General features: G+C 36.1%; 1 protein-coding gene across 4 annotated transcripts in view; it reads left to right on the forward strand.

Moving 5' to 3' along the window:
• Window positions 1-1,287: 1,287 nt before the first annotated feature.
• Window positions 1,288-18,622, forward strand: part of EIF2AK4 (eukaryotic translation initiation factor 2 alpha kinase 4) — a 44,401-nt gene continuing 27,066 nt past the window's right edge. For all 4 annotated transcript variants that reach the window (XR_014027366.1, XM_081334869.1, XM_081334870.1 and 1 more), the window contains exons 1-12: window positions 1,288-1,514; window positions 3,721-3,836; window positions 5,158-5,260; window positions 7,642-7,815; window positions 8,308-8,388; window positions 9,627-9,775; window positions 10,724-10,839; window positions 11,606-11,763; window positions 12,631-13,166; window positions 15,215-15,324; window positions 15,873-16,030; window positions 16,803-17,227. Coding sequence is in view for 3 of the 4 variants with exons in the window: in XM_081334869.1 (XP_081190995.1) it covers window positions 1,353-1,514; window positions 3,721-3,836; window positions 5,158-5,260; window positions 7,642-7,815; window positions 8,308-8,388; window positions 9,627-9,775; window positions 10,724-10,839; window positions 11,606-11,763; window positions 12,631-13,166; window positions 15,215-15,324; window positions 15,873-16,030; window positions 16,803-17,227 (2,288 nt within the window). In the remaining variant the exon portion in view is untranslated. The remainder of the gene's footprint in view (window positions 1,515-3,720; window positions 3,837-5,157; window positions 5,261-7,641; window positions 7,816-8,307; window positions 8,389-9,626; window positions 9,776-10,723; window positions 10,840-11,605; window positions 11,764-12,630; window positions 13,167-15,214; window positions 15,325-15,872; window positions 16,031-16,802; window positions 17,228-18,622) is intronic.

An 18,622-nucleotide genomic window follows, 5' to 3' on the forward strand; every position in this document is an offset into this window, starting at 1 on the left:
TCCATGTTCCTCAACAGCTGCACCAATTTGTCTCCTACTGCTTTTATGTTATGTTTTATTAGAGTAATATCTGTTTTATGATGCATTTTTATTATCTAAATGTTTTTAACATTTGAAAGCAATTTTAAGCTGATAGTCTTTGGCCAAAGCAAAGTATTAAAATATTTAAGTTATGAGATAGGGAAAAAGTAACTAAAACTGGCAAACATAGGGAAATTGCAAATAAACATCAAAACCTCAGTTTCTATAGTTCTGAAAAGCACCATGGGGCAGTGTATAAGTCTTATTGCTATTGTTATTGTTGTTTCAAAATCTTTCATTTTGTGAATCACTTTAATGAGAATATTTTTATTTATTTATTTTATTTAATTAAATTTTTATACCGCCCTATTCCCGAAGGACGCAGATGCAGTTGCTGTATTTAAAGATAAGGATACATTCTGGAGCTCTGTAAAAGTAGAATAATGCAGTCAACCAGCAATAAAAATAATACACATCAGTATTAGAAGCTTCAGGCATCTGTGTTAACTACATAGTCTATGAATAACTGAAGCAAAAATCACCTTCTCTAATTTGGATTGTAATACCATCTTAACTTGATAAAAGGTACTCTGAGCCATTGATACACCTTGCATGTATGCAAATAAGAGATTTTCAAGCAACAAGCATAGTTTGCATGCTTACATCTTCACATAGCACACAACCCCCTGGCTTGTTTGACTATACTTTAGTAACATACATAGTCTGGCTTCACACAATGCCAGGGCCATAAATGGTGGTTTACAAAACCACTGTGGATAGGTTTCATTTTTGTTTAATGAGTCTCTCTTCTGCTTGCCAAGGCACATCCCAGAAGGCAGGGAGCACAACAAATTGAAGCCAACAGTTGCCACCAGGGAAAGCGGGGGGGGGGGGGGAGTGCCTGGTGGGGCCCAAATTGGTTTCATGAAATCCACAAGTCTCGGCACCCCAACCATTCAAACTAGAAAACAGCTTGAACTTCATTTAGGAAGTAGAACATCTGGAAAGTGCAGGCCAGCAGCCCCTGTTGGGAGGATTAAGCTAAAGAGGGGACCTAGACTACATATACTATTGCGGAAGGTAGAAAGACAGCTTCATCGGCAAAGCGGCGCCAATTCCACTCTGGATTCCTGCAAAGCGGCGCCAATTCCACTCTGGATTCCTGCTTTCCCGCCGTCGCAAGGGGCAGCACCGACCTTCGGCGGGGCCTCCGAGCAAGGCGGAAGAGCCGCGCAGTCCCGCCCACCGCATCTCAGCCGTGGCGACTAGGCAAGGGCCCGGTGCTTGAGCGCCGGCCTTCTGCCCGCCGGGCTTTAATTGCTGGAGCTGAGATGGCTCATTTAAACGGGGTCTTGCAGCCGCGAGCCAAGACGGCCGAAGTGACCGCGGAGCAACCGGAGAGCTACCAGCTTCGCCAAGAGAACGAGCTGCAGGTGCTGGAGTCCATCTACGGGCGGGACTTTCAAGACTTGCGTCTTGACCGGCCATGGGAGGTAATACGAAAAGGCTGGCCGGGTTTCCTGTTTGTGGGTGTTGTGCAGACGATGCCTGGTGGTTGCAAATTGGGAATCGCCGCAGAAGCTCATGTAGATTTTGATTTATTGATTTATGCATTAAACGGATTTAAAGATGGCTAGACGTTCCTTTTTTGAGACTGGACTTTTTGGTTTTGGTTGCCTGACCCGCCCCAATCCTTGTTTTCGCCCGTCCTTTCCTAAGGGTTGTCTGCTTGAAATCATTTAATATTTGAAGGCGTATTAACGACCTACACCTTTTGTGCCCACATCCAGGATGCTTATTTTAAAAATGACTGTAATCCACTGAAACACCTATCCCATGAATTAGCATGGAGTTTGAGTCCTATGGCAGCTGTGCCTCATTCTTGTGTATCTGTGGCAGGGATCTGGTTATCCAAGTAGCATGCATCGTTTGCTACAAACCCATCTAGCACTTGCATTGGCTATGTCAATTCGAAGGAAGTAAATTGTAACAGGATGTGCTACCTAAAAATTAACAGCATGGTACAGTATGCTTCAGTAGCATGATTTAATTTCAAGCTATGTACTTATGTATATACATGCAAGAGTTAATTTTAATGGAGACAGCTTGATAGTTAGGGTAACAATTACTAAAACATAATTAGTGCCAAACAGAAAGATGTGGTTTTCTGTCCCTCACTTAAGTCTTCAGTATAACTTTACAGTTTTAATGGCTTTAATGGCTGTAGTAATATTCATGTTACTGTTAGAAACCTCACTGAGATAATCTAAAATGCAATGTGTAATTTTTGTAAAAAAATAAAATGGGATCACTGAGAATTCAGTAAGGATTCATCACAGCCAGAGAAAAAATGAAGAATTTATACTGTAGAATTTCTCAGTTATGTATTTCTGTGGATTCCTAAAAATATATATTCATTGTACTGTATACATACACCTGTTATTAATTGTTAATAACAAGTCTTATCATTGCAACTACTAACAATTAGAAGGATGAACATGTACACCCAACCCACTACTTATTTACTTTATCCTTTCGTATTCTTAGTTGAAAATTAGAGAGAAAACTCTTAGTTTTGTGGGTTAAACTCATTTAACTCTTTGGCCCGGGCTACTTCTGTAGTTTTAAGGCAGGGGTGTCAAACTGCTGGTCCACGGGCCAGTTGCATCATATGGAGGCCGTGCCCACCCCAGCTCCGGCAATGCAAAAAAAAGTTGTGATACATCGCGACACGTGACGCAACGAATTTGACACCCGTGTTTTAAGGGGATAAAACTAGGCAACATCTTCCTCTATAGTCTATATTATCTATGTGAACCTCCCTGAAAAAAGTGGATGTTAATGGAATAAATATGTCATCTCCATGCATCAATTATTTAAGATAAATGATGAGAATATATTTTGTGTTCTGGTAGTTACAGGTATAAAAATTATACAACCCTAGTTCTACTCCCTGAATTAAAAAAATAGCATAAGAAATTGTGTTTAATGTCTTAATACCTTTTAACAGTGTTACAAAATATTTGGCAGTTTTTTTTAACAAGTCAGCTGTCAATAATGGTATGACTTTGTCCAGCCAATGATAGTCACCAAATAAATAATTAAATCCACCCCTTCTGCTTTCTTCTCTAGTATTAATTGAGATTAATTAACTTTAGATTTTACATAGCCCAGGGCTAAGCTTAGAGAAATTTAATGGGAGAGTAAGATTATCCGCAACAAGATGACTTTTTTTCCTAGTATGCCTTTATTTCATTTTCTTTCCCTTTTCTTTCTTGAATTTCAGACACGAGTATCAGATTATTTCTTAATATGAATGTTTATCAAAATGAGCAATGAAAGGGAATACTTTTTTCTTTTCCCAAGTGCTGCTGCTGTTTTTAAATGTGTTGTGAAAACCATCAACAACTTACTTACAATAAGTAATTATGTTTTACTTAAACATAATTAGCAAGGTTATTACTTCCCCAAAGACTATGCTTTTCCCCAAGACATTTATATATGACACTTGATAAATGTTTACTTATTCAAAGCTCATTCACATATTATTTAGTTTGTAATTTCCCTTGAGAACAAATTCCACTTATCAGAAAAATAAAAACTTTGAATCCATTCTTGTGGGTCAGATAGAAAGTCTTTCAGGATTTGTTGAGCCCAGTTTCTTACTAACATTCATAATTTTTTTAAAAAATGTTGCAGATACGACAGTCTCCTGAAATCAATCTAGTCTTGAGACCTCAGGGATTAACTGGTGACCATGAAGTCTATGCCAAAGTTGATTTATGGGTCAAATGTCCTCAAACCTATCCCGATATGTGAGTAAAAAAAATAATCCATGTTTTCTAAATTTTAAAAAAGAAAAATTTTTCTGAAAAATAGCATAACGGATATGGATGAGTGAAAGGATACTTAATTGAGGAACCATGCACTGGGATGGAAAGCAGACTGAATCAGGGCAAAGGCTGTGTGTCTTTCCAATAATTTGGAACACTGCCCTTGCTCATCGTTCACGTAGACAATTGGCCTTGATGGGCTTGGAGTCCAAAACATTTAGACAAACCAAATGTCTTCTATCTGAAAATTGCCTTTGTTGTATGCATGCAATGTGTATTAATACCTCAGAGTACCTTTTATCAAGTTAAGCCATTTACAATCCAAATAAGAGAAGGTTTTCACTTCAATTATTCCCAAGGAGTCCTCTCCCTCTGGGGAAGGAAAAAACTTTATACATTAACCACCTCAGCCAGCCCTACTCACCAGCAGGCATCCACATTATCCTTCCCTCATTATCTACTGCCGTTAACAGATTATAGATTTTGGCCTAATTCCAAAGTGGCCAATTGAAATGGGCATGAAGACAGCAATACATTTCTCCTTATATCACACAACCTACAAGTTTCTTGAAAATATACCGGTAGTCAAAAATCACAATCAGTTGATTGCAGCTAATAGGCAAAACTTTGTGAATACAATTGATGTAATGATCCTTGAAATTTCAGTTATAGGACTAATAGGTCCTGGATTCTGGATGCATTCTTTAAGTTAGCCTATTTCAGATACCTTAATACACAAATTGTTGCCTTATGATGCACCATTTCACCTGGTTGAAAGTTAGAAACAGACAGAGTTTTTGTAATATATGGGTAGATGCTCTAATGGCTTTCAAAATGCTAAACATTGTGTGCCAATTTGCCTGTAAGAACATCTGCATTTATATGACTCTGCCTGGGACTTCTGGCTTAAAAAACCTGCAAGGCAACTTTAAAAATATTTACTGGTAAAACTCAGCAACTGTGCTTTCTCAATGTTGCTTGATATTTTTAGGACTCAAGAAATGGTTGATTTTAGAAACTATTTATCTAGACTTTGTTGATTTAAAATTATTTTTTAAATATTTTATATTAATAGCTGTTTAATTTGTGTGCATGTTCTTTTGAAATGTATAAATACATTTTTCTAATTTTTTATTACAGTTATGTTCTCTTGTGTTTAGGAAAGGACATTGCAATAAAAGGTGGCCTATTTTTTAAATAACTCAATATGTTTTCATGATTTATTGGAAAATAGTGCTGTGGTATAATATGGATAACACCTCGTAAAACTCCTGTTCTAGTGATTTCTTTTTCTTCCCTCTAGTGTTCCAGAAATCGAACTTAAAAATGTGAAAGGCTTATCAAATGAAAATATAAACTTGTTAAAATCCAAACTAGAGGTATTAGCAAAAGAGCGTTGTGGAGAGGTAAGTGTTGAGCGACATTGTTGATATAATATTTGAGGTTTCAAAAGAATATGGCAAATTGTTTGTGTGTGCACATGTGTATTATGTGAATGTGATCATCAATTTTGAGCAAAAATAGATTTCCCCCCCTGTAATTTCTATTAGCTGAAAAGATTGTATCAGAAGCATTCATAATATATGTCACAGATTATATACTGGAGTTCCTTCACACCATGTGTACTAACACATTTATCTTTACTCTTTAAGCAATCTGAAGATCAGTTCTGCTTCTAATAGCTACTTCTGTAATACTGTGATCTTCAGACCTTTCCATTTCTTTCTGTAAATCATTACCAGATGTGTGTATTCTTTCTAGAATGCCCCTTTTAGTGCTGTGTATTTTATTTTTATTTACTGATTTATTTATTGCACTTCTGTGCTGCTATGATAATAATAAAAAATCCTCTCAGTGGTCGTCAGTAAATGAAAATACAAAGAAATATACCATTGCAATACTATGATAATACACAAAATCATAATGAAATGAAGATCCATAAAATAAAGGTAAAAATAGATGAGCGCAGGTATCAAACCCATTGCAGCAAAAGCAGCCCTATAGTTGAAAAAGCTTTACATAAAAGTTCTGTTTTAACAGCTCCGGGGAATGAAGTTAGTATAGGAGCCAACCTATGGAAGGAGGCGTTTTATAATTATTAATTAGTTTATACATTACTTTTTTATATTTCCCTGTATTACTTTTTATCATGCTTGATTAGAGGGTTTTAAAAATCTCTTTGATTACTTTGTGAGTTTTCATTATTTAGAAGGGATAGCTATATGAGTGTTTATTATAAAGTTGTCACAGAACATTAACAGGGTCTCATTAGAGTTGGCAGTGTATTAATGCTGAGAGAGATACTAATGTCTAGCTACCTTTAGTAAGTTCAATGAGGTAAATTTAATGGGCATGTGCACAGGCACACAAACCACCAAAGCTTTAGGTTACACAGAAAGTTGGGGGGGGGGGGAAATCCCAGAAGAAGCAGTGGTGCATCACATAAATAGTGTTTCCCCAAATATACAAATATATGTCTGTGAAGTCACCAGAAACTAGGCTTGTCTTGGAAGAAAACATCACATTAGTGATGAGGGCAAGCCTTCTCTTTAAGAATAAAGAATTATTTAGAATTAAGGATTGTCTGCATGGACTGCCTTTTAGCACTACATGCTATTATTACCTGCTCCTCTTTATCAGGGGAGAATATAACTTTTACGCTCCTAGTGAGACTTAATTGCAGCGACGTGATGTCATCTTTGCCTTAAATGATTGCTTTCCAGTGTTACTTATTTGTTAGTATGTGTTTTGAAGTAATTTACTACTTCTTTTATTTGAATAGTTCCTGTTTCTCAAACTAGAAAATCCTGTTCTATTGTTTGATGGAGTTTACATATTATATATGATTTTCCAGTAACAGTCTGCCCAATAAAGTAGAACAGGAATGTGTGTGTTTATGTGCCTTTGAGTCACTGTTGATTCCTGGACATAGTCCCTTCAGTTTTCTTGGCAAGATTTTGGAAGTCCTTTGTCATTGCCTTTTTCCTAGGGTTGAGAGAGAATGACTGGCCCAAGGTCACCCAGCTGGCTTGTGCCTAAGACTGAACTCATTTGGTTCCATAATCACTATTTCCAACTTGGCTCTAGAGTAGAAATAGATATGAATAAATGGAGTGATTAGTCTCCCCCTTTTTTGCAGCCAATTAAATGTAACAAAATTCCATTGTCAATTTCCGAAGTTTCAAATGCAGTTTAGGTTTGAGAAGAATGAAGCCTACATTTCTACAGCAATTATGACTGTAGAGGCATTAATTTTGAACTTGGTATATTTTGATTATCTATTCAAAGCAGAAATGATATATTTAGAAGGATATGAATGTGCAATCATATTTTATCAAGGTGAACTGGAGAGTTAAATTGAGACAGATCAATACAAAGTTCTTTTTTTACTGTTATGATTATTGTTAAGTGTAAGTGTTAAAAATGATTGATATCATCTTTAAATGAATAATGTTATTGGTGTCCACATGTATTTCCTAGATACTGTCAGGTGCAGATTGCTAATGACTTTTCAATATGTATATATAGTTTCATCTGAATCACTGCTGAGAAATTATGCACTATGCCTTACCACCAAGGTATGCATTCACTAGAAACTCTTATAATAGTCATTATTGAGTGAGATGGGACAGGAGCTTCTAAAGTTAAGTTTAGTTGAGTTTTATGCTGGTTTAGTTATTTAGCTAAAAAGAAAAAAATCAGTTGTGTTTCATTGAAGGATGTGCTGCTGTGTATATATAAGTGCAACCAGTGCAAGCATTTGAATAGTTTTGTCTTTCATTCCTAGGTGATGATATTTGAGCTGGCAGAATACATACAGTCATTTCTTAGTGATTACAATAAACCCCCTTCAAAATCTTTCCATGAAGAAATGCTAAAGAATCAACAAAAGGAGCAAGAAAGACTAGCCAAGGAAGAACAACAACGAATTCAAGACCTAAAGAAAAAAGAAGAACAGATGGTGAGAACATTGTCATATTTCTATCCTTACCATCTTATCCCTTTAATTTCTGTTCATCTCAGCAGAAAAAAAGACCATGCCTACAATCTGTATTACTCATCTATATGAGTAATACTAATATATTTTATAGTACTCTTGCAAAGGACGAAGAACTGTACAAATCAATCAACCAGTCAATCTGTCTGTCCAATAGAAAAGAATATATGTGGTTCAAGGTTGAACTATGGAGTCCTTGATGCTCTCAGCTTGGTTGTTTGCTTGCAGATGTTTTATTATCTAACTAGGTAACATCATTAATGCTAATGAATGTGGAATTTGCTTCGTGTTTATATAGTAGCTTGCCCTGCCAATATTGATGTGGGTGTGGTTTCCTTCTTGGTAATTCCTTGATTACTGTATTGTTTTCTGCTTGATTGTTTGGTGTTAATCTTCTAAACTCTTGCTTAGTAAAATAAGATACTATTCCATGGCATATCAATGAATGTATTTCAGCAACGTGAAATTCTTGATGAAATTCAGAAAAGAGAGGAAGAAAAGAGAGAAGAAAGAAAAAGGAAGGAAATAGCAAAACAGGTATTATAAAAATATATCTGTATTGCCAAAGAATAAGAAATATGCATATCAGCCACTTTTTTTCTTCTCTAGAATTCTTTATGAATTGCTTCAAAATGTCTTGATTCAGGTTTGGAGACTGCAGGCCATAAACATCATCAGTATTCTTCAGAAATTTTGTAGGCAGACCTCTCTTTGCTTATGCCCTGCCAAGGTTTTTGTGAAGCTATTCATTCTCCCAAATTGAAAACATCTCCCAAAGAATTTTAAAATTGGATAGGAGAATTGGAATTTCTCTCATGATTTGTTTAGGAGTAAGGTGACTCTGGAATTCCGAGCATTGAAGTCCACACATCTAAGTTGCCAAGTTTGAAAAAACACTGATCTAGATTCTCTGTGGACTTGGGAGTCACAGACTTATTTGCTGCTCATCTCTCTCTGAGATAACACGGGAATAAGCAGAGGGGAATAAAAGGGATTGAGGATAGCAAGAGAAGATTGGTGTAGTATTCTTACCATAAATTTATATATTCCAAACATAGAATGATGGGTTTTACCAATGCAGATTCTGTATTCCTCCCCTTTTCTAAAAGCTACAAATATGTTTGACCTAGATTACCCCAGTGTTTACATTTGGACTTGTACTCAATAGAGATTTGCATGCAAAAGCACCATATAATAAATATCTCTGCCTGTTGCAAGCTGACGCTGTGAAAACTGACTTTTTGAATAGCAAGGACAATAATTTTCGGTTAAGAAGGAACTTATGATCCTTAAAGCCCTCCCTCGAAGGGAGCGCCAGTCAGGAGCCCATCTGCAATAGTCCTCGACTTATGACTTGTTTTACGACTATTATGAAAGCCACAGAATGGGTGATTTATGGCCTGTAAAGCATTCTCAGCCATCGTAAATGATTGTACTACCCTCCTCCCCCAATCACATGACTGCATGTTGGGTGGGTCAGCTTTACAACTGGTAAGGGCATTCTGTGGTCACTTGAATGCAATTTTTTGTTTGTTTCTGGCAAAAAAATACCCATTCAAATGAATGGACTAGCTTAATGACCACAGCATTCACTTAATAACCACTGCAAAAAAGGCCCCAAAATTACTTCCTCTCATTTGAGTGTCTCAAATTATGATCGTAATGATTTACAACCAGATTCCTGGCCCCAATTCTGGTTACAAGTCCAGGACTTGTAGTTACTTAAAAGATTTTGGTGCACTAATGTGATTCACTTTCCCCGCCTATCTTTCCAGGAACGCTTGGCTAACGCCACTCTGATAAAGCAGGATCCTTCTATTGTTCAAGAAGTTGCAGGGAGCAAAACGACTGTCAGCATAACAATTGGTGCAACAGATCATGTAGGGAATAATAAATATCGTGCAAATTCCACAGGACGTTCAAAGTATGTATTTTATCACAATGGGATAAGATATTTTAAGAGAATTAATTGCTTTCACTCATGAAACTTCTCGGTTTTTGTAGATATTCATGTCATTAGAACAGTATACAAATGGTATGAAAATTAACAAAAAACAAAAATAATGAATACTGCATGCATTACAATTACAAAAATAATAACATTTGTAAGGTTGGACAAATATTTGTTTTCCATCTGTCTTCGTTTGATTAAGTATTCTATTGCAGGAGACTTAGACATCTTAGAAATTTGCTTATACCATTATATATGTTTAATTTTCCACTTAGATAAGTTAGGTAAATATAGTAAACTTTGATTTTCTGTCCCCCTATAGTGGACTTTGGATGCAACAAAAAAAAATATCTAATTTTAGACAGTAGCATCAAACAATAGACTGGTCCATTATTTGGCAAATCAGTCTGAACAAGATTCATATTTTATGCAAAAGCTATATATAGTTAACTTTTAGTTCATTATGTAAAGTTATGTAGAGTTCATAGATGTTCAGCTATAATAGACTCCTGCTCTTCACAGGAAGTCCATGAAGCTGAGGGTGTACTATATAAATAAATGAATTGTATGGTATAATCGGAACATATATAAAAATTCTTGCTTGGTTATCTTTTTCTTTGAAAATGATACACATTTTCTAAAGAACATGATAATGACTTGCTTTCTGCTGTTGCAAATGAACAGTTCTGTTTTATAATAGTTTAACTGAAATTAGAGATGAACCAAGTTCTGTGGAAATACATTAATTTGCCATTAGTACCACACACTTAAACTAATATTCTGGTCATCTTCTCAGTGAATTGAATGACTGTTACATATATACAGAGGGGGGGATGGGACACCTAAGGATGTGTGTGTGTGTGTTTGTGTGTATGTGTAATGTGTTTTGCAAAGAAAATAATATTGATGTTGGCTGTATAGGAGAGAGCGTCAGTACTCTAGCTGCAGCAATGAAGAATCTCAGGGAATGTGTGAAATTCTGAATTTTCATAGCAGTGCAAATGGTCAGCTTAAAGTGCACAAAGGAAAATGTATAGGTAAGTTGAACATAAACATATTAGAAATGCAAAAAATATATTGTGTGTTTGTTCATTTGATTCAAGATAAAAACATCCTATATGTACTTTGAGAAAGAGGAAAGCTACCCCCCCCCCCTTTTTGTGATCCGGTGTTTATTTGACAGTTCAAAGGATCCAATCTATTCAGTTTTTATCTTTAAGCATTGTTAAATGTTAGAAAAGGTAAACCTGCCAAATACAGTATTACATTCTTTCCAGTTCTGACATTATGCTTTTACCATTGTTTGCATCAAATTAGGCCAAAAAAGCTATGATTTTTTCCCCACCAAATGGAATCTCTGTTGGGCATGGAATCTCTGATATTAGATGCCTCTGCAAGTAAAGCCCCAGCGTGTCGCTAAGGCTGCGCTGGTCATTCTGCTGAAGCAACAAGCCACTTATGAAGTTGACTAATAATATGATGGCTTTTATGGTAGCAACATTTGTGAAAATGATTGTCTCTCTATCATGTACTGTGGTCTGTTTGAGCAATTGTAAATAGTAACATTTTTTTATTTCCCCTTCCATATGAGAGATGATCGAAATGCCCCAGGTTAAGTCCACCAAAATTGTTGACAGGTTTTTTTATTAATTTTGAATGCAACCCTACCTCACCCCAGTGTGTCTAAAACAATAGCAACAAAAGGACATATCAAATGGAACTAATATTTAATTTATTATGAACCTGGGATCTATAGGAATATCTGCATTGATAACTGATATCTTAATCTATCTTTATCTAAAGGCAAAGATGAACAACTTGGTAAATCAATCTACAATGCTTTAGATATCTGTTCTGGCAACTTTGTCCAAGTGAATGAATGGGTGCTTCAGTGGCAAAAGAAAATGGGAAAATTTCTCACAACTCAAGAAAAGGAAAAAGTTGAAAAGTGCAAAAAACAGGTAATCATTCTTTTGTGTGTATTTTATTTAGTTTTTAAATTAGTGGCCCCTTTTATTATTGCTACTTGAAAATTATAACTGAACATCAAGCATCCGAGATGTGCTGTATAACAAAAAACTGAATTAATATCAGTAATGCATTTGAAAATCTCCCTGGGTACTTTGGAACAGAACATACAGTACATACATACATACATAAATACATACATACATATTTTTGTAGAAACTATTAAGGATTTATCAAATGCATGAAGGAAGATAAATCAATTCTGCAGTCCTATAGATGCCATGATTCTGTGAGAATTCAAAGCATAAGTGAAAGACATTGGATTTAGCAAGGTTAACATAGATTTCCAGTACTAATCTGTAAGCATTTGAACACAGCATGGCTATTCTGTGTTATATTAATCATTAGGATTTTGCATGCTTTGAAAATGATTCAAAAGTAGTGTTTTGCACTCATGCAAATGTGTGAGCATGCTATCTCTCTGTGATTCATTAGAGTAGTCTGTTTGTCTTCTGGCTTCCAGGTGAGTATGCTTCAAGGAATCAATTCATTAATTCAACCCTTTCAAAGATGCCATACTTGCTTTCTCTGAATAATTTTGGTAGCTTGCACTGCCCTAAAGGTCATCCCCATAATTCTTTCTTTCCATGATTCAGATATTAATGAAACGTCCTGTGCAAAAACAGAAAAAATAGGTTGTACACATGATTAAAAGCTTACAAATGTCTTTTATCTAGCTTCCTCAGTTGAATCAATGGAGTTCAGTTGACCTGTTCAGTGCCTTGTACGGAAAATATCTTGAGTGATCATATTCCTTCCATAATTCAATACTAATTGAAATGTTTGTTTCCTTTTAACAGATACAGGGAGCAGAAACAGAATTCAGTTCTCTGATGAAATTAAGCCATCCTAACATAGTTCGTTACCTATCTATGACCTTTAAAGAGCACAGTGACTCAATTGTAGTACACATATTGGTGGAACACATCAATGGATCTAACCTTTCCGTGTACTTGGACAGAGAGATCCCGCTTCCCATTGATAAGTTGCGCCATTATGCAACTCAGCTTTTGTCAGCTCTTGACTATTTACATAGTAATTCAGTAGTCCACAAAGTTTTGAGTGCATCCAGCATTCTGGTAGATACTGAAGGAAACATCAAGATGACTGATTACAGTATTTCCAAACGGTTGGCAGAAATCTGTAAGGAGGATGTTTTTGAGCAAACCAAAGTCCGATTTAGTGAGGACGCCTTGCCCAACAAACCAGGGAAAAAAGGAGATATATGGAGATTGGGTTTGATGTTGCTTGCTCTCAGCCAAGGATGGCTAACCAACGAATATCCAGTCACAATTCCAAGTGATTTGCCTGATGATTTTGAAGATTTTTTGAAAAAGTATGTAAATAGCCCGTAATGTTTAACTATTATTGAATATACATAATTATAATTTAGGATATAGGTGGGAATTTTAACAATAATTTAATAATAATTGCTCTTCGTGATTTTAGCATGATTCAAGGATTAAAAACCAAGATAATTATTTAGATGTGCAAGTAGAATGTATGCATCCAGGAATATGAGGTTATTGGGGCTTTTTGTTTTAAGTTTTTCCCTATTAGCTGAAGACAATGAAAAGCATGCATCATTCTAAAATCAAACGTTGGTACATAATTAAAAGTAATATACACCTTTTATTGATTTTATAATGCTGTGTTAGCTAACTTGGGATGGGTGGATTGTTGTTAGTTTTGGTTCTACACTTAAATTTTTTCATCTGGATTTTTCTTCTTTTTTTACTGTCTAGTTATGTATCTAATTTCCTTTGCTTACATTTCTTTATAAGAGTTTATGTTGGATAATTTCTCCCCTATTTTTTCCCTTTTCTTTTGGAGATATAAGCTGTGCATATGTGCTTCTATACTTTGAGTTGTAGCCGAACATAATATTTCTGTTACTTTTGTGGGACATAAAAGGCCTCAGGCCCAGAGGAAGTAGACTCTTACCAAATAGAACAATGTAAATCCTAAACTTTTATGGCTGTACTAAGGATTTTAAGAAATACTTCACAGATGTTATGCATGCTTATGTTTACTTTGACTGTGGATCAGATAATTATGAGTGGGGTTTTTAATCAAGTTTTAAGTCCTTTATTAGATCAGAAGACTAACCACTAATTTTTTTGTAGATAAAAAATATTGCAAACATATGCTTCGGTATAATTTGGAGGATATAGTGCAGCTTTTAAATCCTTTGTGATAATACACTATTTTAGTTGAATGTAAGAGGGTTTTTGGTTTAGACTGTGCTTTGGTATCTTAAACTTTACTTAAATAGATTAATACATTTAATATTGGTACTTAAGATCACATCTCAACTACTAGAATAAATAGTGATCCTTTTTTCCTGCATGGTATTTATCAGCTATATCTGATTATTTTAATGTTTCATATTATTGCTGTTATTAATTGTTAAGCCACATAAAGTTGCCACTAAGTTGAGATGCATGATATAGAAGTTTAATAAATAAATATTAGGATCAGCCTGTAAATTCATAGCAATCAATGTATGTTGTGGATTATATGTAATTTCTGTCCATTTCCTCATATCCTTTACATTCTGCTCTGGAAGGAGAATTATTTTATCTATATTTATATAGAAAACTACTGTATACATAAAACCTGGGATTTTTGAAATGCTGAAATGTGATTTGGACAATATCTGAATAAAGTTACATGATTTGGCATTATTATCTAACTTTATTATTTTAGGATGTTGCTACCTAATTTTTCTTGTGATAAATTGTGTACTTCTGTATTAAAAGACATTGATTAAGGAAAACATTTCACTTCTTACTTAGCCATTTTTCCCAGAAAGATCTGAGATTCTTGTCTCCCAAGATTTCAACCCTTAAAGAGCACAAGGCTATAAAAGGCTATATGGGTAGTCCTCAACTTATGGCCACAATTGAGCCCAAGGTTTCTGTTGTTAAGTGAGACATTTTGTTGAGTTTTGCCCAAATTTACCACATTTCTTGCCATGGTTGTTAAGTGAATCCCTGCAGTTATTAAGTTAGTAACCCCGTTGTTAAGTGAATCTGGCTTCCCCATTGACTTTGCTTTTCAGAAAGTTGTAAAAGGCGATCACATGACCCTGGGACACAGCAACCCTCATAAATATGAACCAGTTGCCAAAGCATTTGAATTGTGAACACAAGACCATGGGGATGCTGCAAAAGTTGCAATGTGAAAAATGGTAATAAGTCACTTTATCCAGTGCTGTTGTAACTTTGAACGGACACTAAATGAACTGTTGTAAGTCAGGGACTATCTATACTTAAGTTTTGTAGCTTTAATTGCAAACATGTGGGGAAAAAACGTGAAAGATTCATGTAGTTACAATCTAAATAGCAACATTAACCCTATATTTTTCTGGATTGCATACAGGTGTGTTTGCTTGGAAGATAAAGAAAGATGGAGTCCTCAGCAACTACTACAGCATAGTTTTATAAATCCACCACTAGTAAAAGCACCCATATTGGAAGAAAGCCCAGATGGTAAATATCTCAGTGTTTCTAATGTGCTAACCTTTTAGGTAAACATATAACTGTGTTTTAAAAACATGTGGCATACATCTTTAAATTATGTTAAGAGAGTTGCATATTTTAATATAAAATGTCTGTCAAAACAATGAGGTGATTTTCTAGTTTTGGGTAGACGTTTATTTAAATATTTTGTTTGAGAGAATTTCAGATATGCAATATCATAATTTCTAACACCAGTTGGAATCCTTAGGCAATAAAATAATTCTACAGAATTATTTATGCCTGAATCACTACAAAATGGTCCTATCTTATATTCTTGATGTAAATATGTTTACATAGTCCTCATCATTTGAGTTCTCGGCTTTCCTTAGGCTTGAAAGCTGGCTGGGTGACTTTGAGACACCTGCCAATAAAACGTTGTAGTAATCAGCACTTTAAACCCAGTCCAGTAGAGGCTTTAGTCTTCCACGCTGAGGGTCACACCAGCTTTTGTTAGTTTTAAATATCAGATTATATACAAATCATTTCCCTTTCTATTATATTTTTTTTACAATTTTCAGATTCATCAGCAATAGACGATATTGAAACTGTTATTTCTAGCAGTCAGATTGCTAGTGATGTTCATGTCACAGAAATACAAAGGCAACTTTCCCGTTATTACAATGAATTTGAAGAACAACAGTTGCTTGGAAAAGGAGCCTTTGGAGCAGTCATCAAGGTAAAGTAGTGTTCGGTGTGAAACAGATTTTACCCTGTAGAATCTCTTTGAGGTATGTGTGTAAATAAAACAGGGATTGTGTAATAAATGTTGACCTTATTCAGCTTTGCAGATAATAAAAAGTTTAGAGTTTATTTGGGATAAAAGGAAATGAGTGGGTGCCCAGAAGGAATTGTTTTATATGATCTCCATTGAAGCATCTTGTCAAGGATGAAACTTTGAGAGCTCCATGCTTCTGCCTTTCAACTTGCCTTTAGAGCACGGGTGTCAAACTCGCCGCATCATGTGACATGTCACAATGTGTCATGACTTTTTTTTTTGCATTGCTGGAGCTGGGGTGGGCACGGCCTCCGTATGATGCAACCGGCTGGCATTTTGATACCCCTGCTTTAGAGTAAGAGGGGGGAGGTATTACTTTTGAGTAGGTTAGTTGGAGAAACGAAGCTTCTACGATTCCGCTAAAGACCGTGAGAGCCTGAAACCTTTTCAAGGACATCATAACAGGTGTGGATTTGAAGCAGACAGTTCCCATAACAAAGTGAAGTTGTTTATATGGACTACATAAGACGTTGGGGTTTGGCTGGGAAAATTATTGTTTTTAAGTCTTATGAACTGATGTCTGGGATCCTCAGAGTTAGTTTTGCTTCAACATTACCATGCAGTGTATTCAATAAACAGTAAGATTTTTGGGGACGGAATGAACTCAGAGTTTTATTTGGATTCTTGAGCTGGATGTTGACACATCTGTCTTATATCATTTTTCAATGGGCAGGTCCAGAACAAACTAGATGGCTGCTGTTATGCTGTCAAGTGTATTCGTATAAATCCCACAAGCAAGCAGTTTCGGAGAATCAAAGGGGAAGTAACGCTTTTGTCACGACTAAACCATGAGAACATTGTGCGATATTACAATGCCTGGATAGAGAAATATGAGGGTTCTCTACTTACTAATTCTACATCAGAAAGCACAGAAGAGAAGAAAGTAGCTGAAAGGCTGGCTGAGAATGGGAAAGGTGAGCAGGCGTTTGTGGATGACATAGAAGCAAATGCCCCTCCTCCTATTCTGACCAGTTCGGTGGAGTGGAGCACCTCCTGTGAAAGGTCAACCAGTGCCAGGTTCAGTGGAGCTGATCAGGAATCCAGTGATGATGATGATGACGATGATGAAGGGGAAGGAGTCTTTTCGCAGTCTTTCTTGTAAGTAGGAACAATTAATTTCTCTGCTTTCCTTTTGCTTGTTTACTGTCAATTGATTAGGTTGTGAGTTGTTCATTCAGGGATGGGCTTATTTGATGCTTGGAATCTAGTAGAAGCAGCTGTGAAAATGGAAGATGATTTTTTACCTGCAGAAACCTTCCACTTTTCAGGGGTTACATGGTACAAAGTTAAATGCAACATCTTTCTGCAGATAAGAACGTATAAAAAAGTAAAGGTTCCCCCGCACATGTGTGTTAGTTGTTTCCAACTCTAGGAACTCTCCGTTTCAAAGCCGAAGAGCCAGCATTTGTCCGAGGACGTCTCCGTGGTCATGTGGCCAGCATGACTAGACACCAAAGGGGTACAGAACGCTGTTACCTTCCCACCGTAGTGGTCCCTATTTTTCTACTTGCATTTTTATGTGCTTTCGAACTGCTAGGTTGGCAGAAGCTGGGATGAGTAACAGGCACTCACTCTGTTACGCGGCACTTGGGATTCAACCCGCCAAACTGCCGACCTTCTGATCGACAAGCTCAGCGTCCTAACCCACTGAGCCACCGTGTCCCTTTAAGAACGTATACTTATTATTTATTTACAAATATTTGCAGGTTCAAACTCCGAGTAAGAAAACTAGAATGTGTCAGATGCAGAAGTTTAGACATCCTTTCAGTTAAAATTTCGTAGCACTTCCTTTGGCAGAAGTAACACTTTCTATTCTTGCGTTTGGAATTTTTTTTCCCTTGCTCTTCCTTGCAGTTCTAGTTCAGAAATATTCTTATGTCTCCTTGGATGCACTGCATGTATTCAATTTCCTCATAAATTTTCACTAATATTCAGCATGGATTCTCTGAAATCCACCCCGAAATCTTTATCTTTCTTTGTTGTAAGTACTTCATGGTTTATAAGTTTTATGTTGCTGCCATGCTGAAATGTGCAGTCTCTTTTCAGCTTCAGTTTCTTCACTGACTAAATCAGCTTGAAAAAACACAATATGGCCCCAGATTACTTGCATCTGCAAAATGGATCACTGCAAATTCTTGTCCCTGCCGTGTTTACTATTTTGTTAATTGAATCTGTGAAATCTGTAAAATCTGTAAAGTAAATATAGGCTCAAATCTGCAGAAAGATACTTTCATTTATTTGTTTATTTCCCATCTTTATTATCTTTGATAAATAACTCAAAGTTGGTTAACATATCTAATACTCCTTTCTCCACAACAACCATCCTGAGAGGTGAGTTGGACTGAGAGAGAGTGATTGGCACAAAGTCACCTGGTCAGCTTTCCTGCCTAAGGTGGGACTAGAACTCACAGTCTCCTGGTTTGTAGCCTGTTACTCTAAGCACTAGACCAGGGGTCTTCAAACTTGGCCCTTTTATGACTTGTGGACTTCAAC

Source organism: Vipera berus (genome assembly GCF_964194415.1).
Source record: "Vipera berus genome assembly, chromosome: 1".
Classification (NCBI taxonomy): Eukaryota; Metazoa; Chordata; class Lepidosauria; order Squamata; family Viperidae; genus Vipera; species Vipera berus.